At 47.0% G+C, this 8,676-nt stretch overlaps 1 protein-coding gene across 3 annotated transcripts in view; it reads right to left on the bottom strand.

Moving 5' to 3' along the window:
• Nucleotides 1-4,989, bottom strand: part of Spns3 (sphingolipid transporter 3 (putative)) — a 50,705-nt gene extending 45,716 nt beyond the window's left edge. The window contains exons 1-2 of one of the 3 annotated variants that reach the window (XR_007345692.1): nt 4,563-4,989; nt 424-489 (exon numbers count right to left, since the gene is read on the bottom strand). Coding sequence is in view for 2 of the 3 variants with exons in the window: in XM_015506009.2 (XP_015361495.1) it covers nt 424-489; nt 4,563-4,773 (277 nt within the window). In the remaining variant the exon portion in view is untranslated. The remainder of the gene's footprint in view (nt 1-423; nt 490-4,562) is intronic. The other 2 variants (XM_015506009.2, XM_048798395.1) reach the window with 2 other exon arrangements.
• Between the last annotated feature and the right edge of the window lie 3,687 nt (nt 4,990-8,676).

An 8,676-nucleotide genomic window follows, 5' to 3' on the forward strand; every position in this document is an offset into this window, starting at 1 on the left:
CCCACCCCCCCAAAAAAAAAGAAAGAAAGAAAGAAAGAAAAGATTTTTCAGCTCTGCAAGATAAAGCACACATCAGAATTTCTCAGACCTCCGTGAGTCTCTGAGATGAGCTAACAAGCATGGAGAGAATGAGTGACAACTCCACAGTAGGGAGTGATGCTCAGCGGGCTTCCCCAGTTCTACCTCCCTCTGCTCATCCTTCAGCACTAACACTCCAACCTACAGGGGCTGTGCGAGCCCCAGGCCTTAATCCCTATCCTCTCCTCTCTACCACAACAGTCCCTCAAACTCAGGTCCTACCCCTTCTCTGTGCGGGGGACTCTGTAGGGCCAAAGCTGAGCATGGGACCCACCCCCCACCAGAAGACCCCACCTCAGTGCAAGCCTAGGTTCCCAGTTCCAGGACCGGCCACTGGGTCCTTACCTGTCTGAAGCAAACCAGCATTGCTGTCGCTGATCTGAAAGAACTTCTGCACATCCAACAGCACTCCTGTGGACAGGGGGATGGTGTTCAGGAAATAGAAGTAGCCCACCAGATCTGTAAAGCTCAGCTTCCTCTGCATTTGGGACAGGGACACTTCTGACCAGCACAGCACAGGGCATGGCCACTGTTCTGTTCCCCTCTTTCCCACGTATTCAGCAGACATCCAGAGAAACCCATGTACATCAAACACACACAGAAACAAGCACCACAGACTTATGTGCGTACACATTTGGACACAAGCTAGTCCTTGCAGACATGTAGATGCATATACATATACCTAACACAAGCATTCTCAGAGAAACACACCTGCAGAGACACAATACTCACACAGGAACCTAAACTCACAAATAAACCCAGACACACAAAGTCATACACCACTGATATGTACACATAGATACCCACAGGCAGGCATGTGTATGCGCACCCTTAGTCTGCCATTCACACTGTAGTCAGAGCAACTGGCTATTGCCTGTGGCTGCACAGTGCACGGCCCTTCATTTAGACTACTGTGCAAATGGATGTCCCTAGAATCCCCACAAACACCAAAATGTTTAGCCATACATATACACACATACATAGGCCCATACAAAGACTCATGTGCCCTGGCCTATACATCTCTACACACAAGCATGTTCTTCCAGAGGTTTAAGCACACAGATAAGAGCATGCACACATAGAGCTTCAGAGACTTGGGTCTGCCCTCAGTCCCACCTTCCTGAGGATAGCAGTCTCCTATGCTATGCTAGCTGGATCCCTAAAGCCACTCCAAGAACTTGCTAAGATATAGGCTGGGACAGTGGGTGCTCAGCCCAATGTAGAGAGAAGAAGCAGCCCTTCCAACACTGCAATCTCTTCCCTGAAATTCCCTTATCCCCTGAGTGGTACCTCAGAAAGGGCCAGAGTCTATGGTACCTGTTCATGTGAGCCATATGACTGTGGCCTTATCATTATCATGAAGAAAAATATCCTAGTCCATTTTGTGTTGCTATCACAAAATAGCCAAGGCTCAGTAGTTTATAAAGAAAAGTGGTTTACTTAGCTCACAGTTCTCAAGGTTCAAGAGCATGACACCAGCATCTGCTCCACTCTGGTAAGGGCAAGGGGCATGTGTGGAAGAGAAATTTAGGGAAGGTGCCAGCCTTGTTTATGACAACACATTCTCTCAGGAACAAATCCAGTTTTACTAGTTCTGACCCACGGCCGTGAGACAGCATTAACCCATTCATGAGCCTCCATGACCCAATTACCTTCCACAAGGCCCAAACCCTTTAAGGTTCCACCACCTCCAAACCACCACAGTGGGGACCATGCTTTTAGCACGTGAAATGCTGGGGGACAAACTATATCCAAATCATAGCAAAGAACATCCTCAATTTACTGACTCATGAGATGGCTGAGAACCAGGCCCTGATCTGCACAGGTACAGCTGTTCCCCTAAGAAATGAGACCATCATTGTCCCCATTATACAGATGAGGAAACCAGGCTCCAGCCACCCAAGGTTGCAGGACTGGAACTGGGAGCTGGGACATAACTCTTAGCCAGAGGCAGCCTGCCTCCTCCACCCACCTAGCAGCCAAGAAAGGGAGCAGCAGCCCCCAAATGGGACCCTGCAGAAACACCCACACCAAGAAAGCCCCGCATCCACACCTCCCAGACCTGCCAGCAGGGGAATAAAGATCAAAGGATGACAGATGCCAAGTAAGAGCGTGTTGTTTAGTCATCTAACTTGGGCCCAATTGCCACAGCATCCAGGCATACAAACCGTTATGTCTTGTTTCCTCTTTGAATGACACAAAGAAGACGTAGTCATAGAAGAGAAAAAAAAAATAGATAACACAAGTAAGCAAAATAACCGACTCAATCCAAATCCACTCTAATTGCTCTCTTTAGGAAAGAGGTCCCTTGTTTTGTCTCATCCTGGGCATTTCCTGACCTTGTGGTGCTCTGTGGGTGGCCCAAGGCCAAGAGCAAACCCAACTTCACTTTGACCTGTTCCCTCCACCCTGGCCTCCCAAAGACCTGTTTCCCACACGAGAATGTTAGCTGCTGCATGAACCTTATGTCCCCAACAGTCCTCGGGAGCTCGGCATGGTTTCACTTCTCTTAGTCTTTATCCCCACAATAACCACAGCCTCAAAGGACGTCCTGAAGGGGAAGAAATCCCAACAGGCAGGATTCTGATGGCCCAGCCAGGGGCCCCCTGAGCAAGTGGAAGGGGAGCAGGCAGCCCAGACTCCAAGGCTCATAATCTGCATGCTGCATGTCCCCAGCGCCCCTGTGCCTCTCACCCTTCGTACCTCTTCGTGTCCCCAGCTCACACACAAACTCGGGCCTCCTCACCTTTGGCCTGATCCCCTGCTGTAGCCTGTGAACTGACGCCCCCTCCCCAGCTCGGTTCACCTCCATCAAGGCCTCAGATACAATTGTATCCTCCCATTTAAAAAACTATCCCATGCCTCCCCATTTCCTGAGATGGAAAGTCCAAGCTCCCAGGATGGCACCCAAGAAGCCCGTGATCTTACCCCAAACACCCTTTTTAGAACTATTTCCTGCTCCCTTTGCTTCCTGCCATCCCTGATCAGCCATGCGCTCTCACGCTCTCTCGTGCTCATGTCGGCCCCTCTCAGAATGTCTTCCCCGACCTCATTGCCTTTCCCATCTTCTCAGCTTTCGAGGCCCAAAACAGACACCTCCTCGTGTGCAAGTCCTGTGGGACCCCTCCATCATTTGTCCTCAGGGCCGCCCAGCTTGCTCTCACCCCATTCTGTTCTTTATTAGAATGACTTATACATGTGTTCTATGTCCCTCTGAGCAACTCAGAGACAGAGACCAGGTCTGGTGATGTCTGCAGCCCAAGTCCCATTCATTCATTGAAGCTGAGCCTGTAACTGAAGCTTCAATGCCCTGGTCCCAGGGATGTTCAGAAGCTGCAGGGCCCTCTCCTGAGCTCCCCAGCCTGGTCTGTTCCTGCTGGTGAGCTTCCTCCTGTGACCAATGTGGTCATTCATGCATTCAGAAATAAAAGTCTGAGTTCCTCACAAGTCTCCAGGGCCCACCAAAGGCTCCTGCCCATAGTTAGTATTTAATCTTGAATCAATGGGTAATGAAAAAAAGAAAAGGTTTCTGGGTGTGGTAGGGTACCCCTATAATCCCAGCAACTGGGGAGGCCGAGGTGTGAAGGTTGAGAGCAACCTCAGTGACTTGCTGAGACCTTCAGCAACGTAGAACCTATCTCAAAATAAAAAGAGGTGGGGATGTAGCTCAGTGGCAAAAAGCCCCTTGGTTCAATCCTCAGTATGAGAGAGAGAGAGAGAGAGAGAGAGGAGAAAGGTTGGTTCTTGAATGAATGAATAAGTGAATGTGTGACAAGAAAAGTAAGCTGAACCCCAGTCATTCTTCAATGAATGAATGAATGACAGAAGACAGAAGCAGGTTGTGCTTGGAACCTACAAGAAAGGAAGACAGAATATGCGATGTCTGCCAGCTGCCAGGGGTCCCAGAAGCAGACGAGTAAGAGTTATTCTCGCGGGTGTGGTGGCACACACCTATCACCCCTGCAACTCGGGAGGCTGAGGCAGGAAGACCACATGTTCAAGGCCAGCCTCTGCAACTTAGACCCTAAGCAATTTAGTGAGACATTATCTCAAGATAAAAATAAAAAGGGCTAGGGGTAAAGCTCACTGATAAAGCATCCCTGGGCTCAATTGCCAATACCAAAAAATAAAAACTTATTCTCACCTGGGAGCTGAACCGAGGCACCCTGTCCTCTAGAACCCCACCCTGCAGCTCCTCCCAGAACCTTGAGCACATCATCTGCAAGGCACTGTCCTTCTTGCTGCTCTCAGCCACCCAGCCCTCCTCCTGTCCCTGCCCTCACACCCAGTGTGGCTCCTCTTAGTCTGGGACTGTGTTGGGAAGTACTCTTCATTCAGCCGTGCCTGGAAAACGCCTCCAGGGGTGTGCACAAGAGATGTGCTCCAAGAAAAGATGCTGGATGGAAGACCACCAAGGACATGCACCCACAGCCTGCTGGGGTGGACCATCGGGTGCAGCCCCAGGACGCCTGCCCCTTCCTCACCTGCGATGACGAACCAGTTCATGTAGTTCAGGAGGTTGATGTAGCAGAGAACTGCAGCAGCCACGTATGCTCTCCAGCGAGGCAGGCTCCATGGGGCAGGCGTGCTGGCGGGGGGACACTGACCTGAGACCAACGTCCCATAATGACCACCTGGTCTCAGGGCCTGGCTCTGTGGCTCTCCTTGTCCAGGATCAGGGCACTCAGCAGACATCACCCAGTCGTTGCCAACCTGCAGCTCCTGTCCCAGGACGGGTGCTGGGTTAAATGTATCAGCTCAGCACCAAGTCACTTCCTGTGGGCCCCCAGCCTCCCGACCTCAAAGCAGCTGCCCTAACTGTTAGACATCTGATCACAAGTTCCTGCTGAGCCCACCACAACCTCACTGATAAAATTTCACCATCCTCAGCCTCCAAAGCCTGCTGGCAGGGTGAGGAGGGCTCCTGGCACCCCCACCCATGTGCCTGGATAACTCTGTGGTCCCCTGAATCTACCCTGTGGCTTCAATGAGGAAGGGAAACTCCTGGGACAGGAAATGTCTCCCCTGGACCCTGCTGATGCAAGCCACCCAGCACCCAGTGAGCAGATCAGGGAGGCTGGGTGTTGGCCAGAGGAGCAGCATTGGACTAGACAGTGAGGGGAGGTTGGTGCCTATTCAGTGTCCAATGTGACAAAAAAAAAAAAAGATCTGGGGGTGGGGGGCAGCCTATAGGAAGTCACCTGTGGGCAACACACACCAATAGAGCTTAGTCTAGGGGTCATTTTTGGAGAGGGACAGGATAATGGCATGGGCTTAAAGGTGTCTCTGTAGATTGCTCACTAGTAGCAAGTGGGACAAAGAGCAACTACACAGGGCTGGGGATATAGCTCAGTTGGTAGAGTGCTTGCCTCACATGCACAAGGCCCTGGGTTCAATCCCCAGCACCACAAAAAAAAAAAAAGAGAGAGAGAGAGTAACTACACAATAGAGGGGGCAGACATCTTGACCAGGGATTAAAGCATCACAGATGGGGGCAGATGGCAGTGGGCCTCTGGTCTAAAGCCCTGCACCCATCACTGTGCAATGTTATAGCCAGAAATATATAATCTGAATTTAATTACAAGGAGACATCAGATAAACCCAAATTGAGGAATGCTCTTTTTTTAAGGGACTAGCACTATGATTCATAGTCAAAGTGGCTCAGTGGTAGAGTGTGTGATTGGCATGCATGAGGCCTTGAGTTCGATTCCCAGAACTAAAAAGAAAAGCAATCAAAGTCATAAAAGACTACAGATTAAAGAGATAAAACAGACATGACAAGTGTAACACAGAATTCTAGGCTGCATCCTGTACTGAGGAGAAATACACATTACTTGATCAATTGATCAAATTGGAATGTAGGGCTAGGGTTGTGGCTCAGTGGTAGAGTGCTCGCCTAGGATCATGAGGCACTGGGTTCGATCCTCAGCACCACATAAAAATTAAATAAAGATATTGTGTCCACCTAAAATGAAAAAATAAATATTTTTTAAAAATTGGAATGTAGCCAGGTGCAGAACACTCAGGACACTGAGGCAGAAGGATCACAAGTTTGAGGTCAACCTATAGAGGCCCTAAGCAACTTAGAGAGACCTTGTCTTAAAATAAAAAAATAAAATAAATAGGGCTGAGGATGTGGCTCAGTGGTAAAGCACTGAACACCCTGGGTTCAATCCCTGGTACCAAAAAATAAAGGATGTGAAAGGATGTAGTCACAGAAGAAGATAGCATGGTAGTCCTTGAAAGTTCAAAAAAAAAATAACTAAAATAAAATAGGAATGTAAACAGTAGATTAGGAAGAAATTTTATATCAATGTCAAATTTACTGAAGGTGATCACTGTGCAGTTATTAAGTAAATATACTTAGTCCGAAGCATCTAGAGATAAAGGGCTATAATATATGCAACTTACTCTGTCATGTAGTTCTATAAAAAATTGATATTTACATATGGTAAGAAAGCAAATGGCCAGGCACAGAGGTGCACACCTGTAATCCTAGTGTCTCAGGAGGCTGAGGCAGGAAGATCATAAGTTCAAAGCCAACCTCTGCAATTCAGTGAAGCCCTAAGCAACTCAGTGAGATCCTGTCTCAAAATAAAACATATAAAAGGCTGGGTATGTGGCTCACTGGATAAGCGCCTCTGGGTTCAATCCCTAGTACCAAAATAAATAAATAAATGAAAATAAAAATGGACAAAGGACTTGAGTAGACATTTCTCCAAAGATATAGAAATAACCAACGAGCACATGAGAAGATGCTCAGGGTCACTAGTCATGAGGGAGATGAAAGTCAAAACCACTTTATACCCAGTAAGATAGCTATAATAGAGAAGGAGAAAGGAAACAAGTGTTGCTGAGAATGTGGAGAAATCGGAAGCCTCAGATGTTGCTGGTGGGGATGTGAAAGGATGTAGTCACAGGAGGAGATAGCATGGTAGTCCTCGAAAGTTCAACACCAAACTACCATCTGATTAAGCAATCTCATCTCTGGATGTGTACCCAGTAGAACAGAAAGCAAAACTCAAATACCTCTCTATACCCTGGTTCATAGGAGCACTATGCACAATAGTCATAAGGTAGAAATAAAGCCAGGCATGGTGGTGCCCACCTATCATGCCAGCAACTCAGGAGGCAACTTAGCAAAACCCTGTCTCAAAATGAAAAATAAAGGGGGCTAGGGATGTAGGTCATGGAAGAACATCCCTGGGTTCAATCCCCAGTACCACAAAAAAAAAAAAAAAAAAAAAAAGAAGAAGTACCAATTCATGCTATATTGTAGATGAACCTCAAAAACAAACTAGGTGAAAGAAGCCAAATGCAAAAGGTCACATATTTTATGATTACATTTATTTGAAATATCCAAAGTAGGTAAGCCCACAGAAACAGAAAGCAAATTATGGTTGCCAAGGGCTGAGAGGAGGGAAGGATACTTAATGGATATAAGGTCTCCTTTGAGGACAATGAAATTATTTTGGAACTAGATAGAGGTGGCAGAGGCATGTCATTGAGAATTCCTAAATGCCACAGAAGTGTATGTTTTTAAAAATATTTACAGTTGGGGCTGGGGCTGTAGCTCAGTGGTAGATAGCTTGCCTTGCATGCGTGAGGCACTGGGTTCAATCCTCAGCACCACATAAAAATGAATTTTAAAAAAATACAGATATTGTGTCCACCTACAACTAAAAAAAAAATTAAATATTTACAATTTTTTCAGGGCTGGGGATATAGCTCAGTTGGTAGAGTGCTTGCCTTAAACCCACAAGGCCCTGGGTTCAATCCCCAGCACCACAAAAAAAAAAAAAATTACAATTTTTTTAAGAGACAGGGAGGGCCTGGCTATGTTGCCCAGGCTGGCCCTGAACTCCTGGGCTCAAGTAACCCTCCTGCTTCAGGTTCCCCTGAGGAGTTGGGACTATTGATCCATGACATCACCCTGGCTAAAATATTTACAATTTTTGTTATGTGAATTTCACTTCGATTTTTAAAAAAGGTTAGAAAGCAGGCTGAGTGTGGTGGTGCATGCCTATAATCCCAGCTATGGGGAGGCTACAGTGCACTATACTGATCAGGTGCCTACACTAGTTCGGCACCAATATGGTAACCTCCCAGGAGCAGGGGACTATCAACCAGGTTGCATGTGTTGATTCTAATGGAATCACACCTGTGAATAGCCAGGACACTCCAGCCTGGGCAACATATATTTAAAAAAAAAAAAAAAAAGTCACAGCAGGGGTAGGATTGTAGCTCAGTAGTAGGTCATGTGCTTAGCATGGTCAAGGGCCTGGGTTCATTTCCCAACACAAAAAGAAAAAAAAATTAAAGCAAACAAACTGAAAACTGGTCTGGCAAGAGTGTGAACTTTATAGGGTGAGTTCAAATTCCAATTTTGTAACTTCCTTTTGTGAGCTATGGGCATATTCCTAACCTCTCTGAGCCTCAGGGTTCTCATGTGTGATAGAGAATAATTAATATGAGCTTCAGGGATTAACTGTGAGGATGAACTAAAATAAATGCATGGGACATTCCTAGTATACAGCCTGACACATAGTAAGTCCTTTTGTTTTTGTGTTTTTAGTACCGGGGATTGAACTCAGGGAC

The sequence above is a fragment of the Marmota marmota genome, unplaced genomic scaffold, assembly GCF_001458135.2.
Source record: "Marmota marmota marmota unplaced genomic scaffold, marMar, whole genome shotgun sequence".
NCBI classification, from domain to species: domain Eukaryota; kingdom Metazoa; phylum Chordata; class Mammalia; order Rodentia; family Sciuridae; genus Marmota; species Marmota marmota.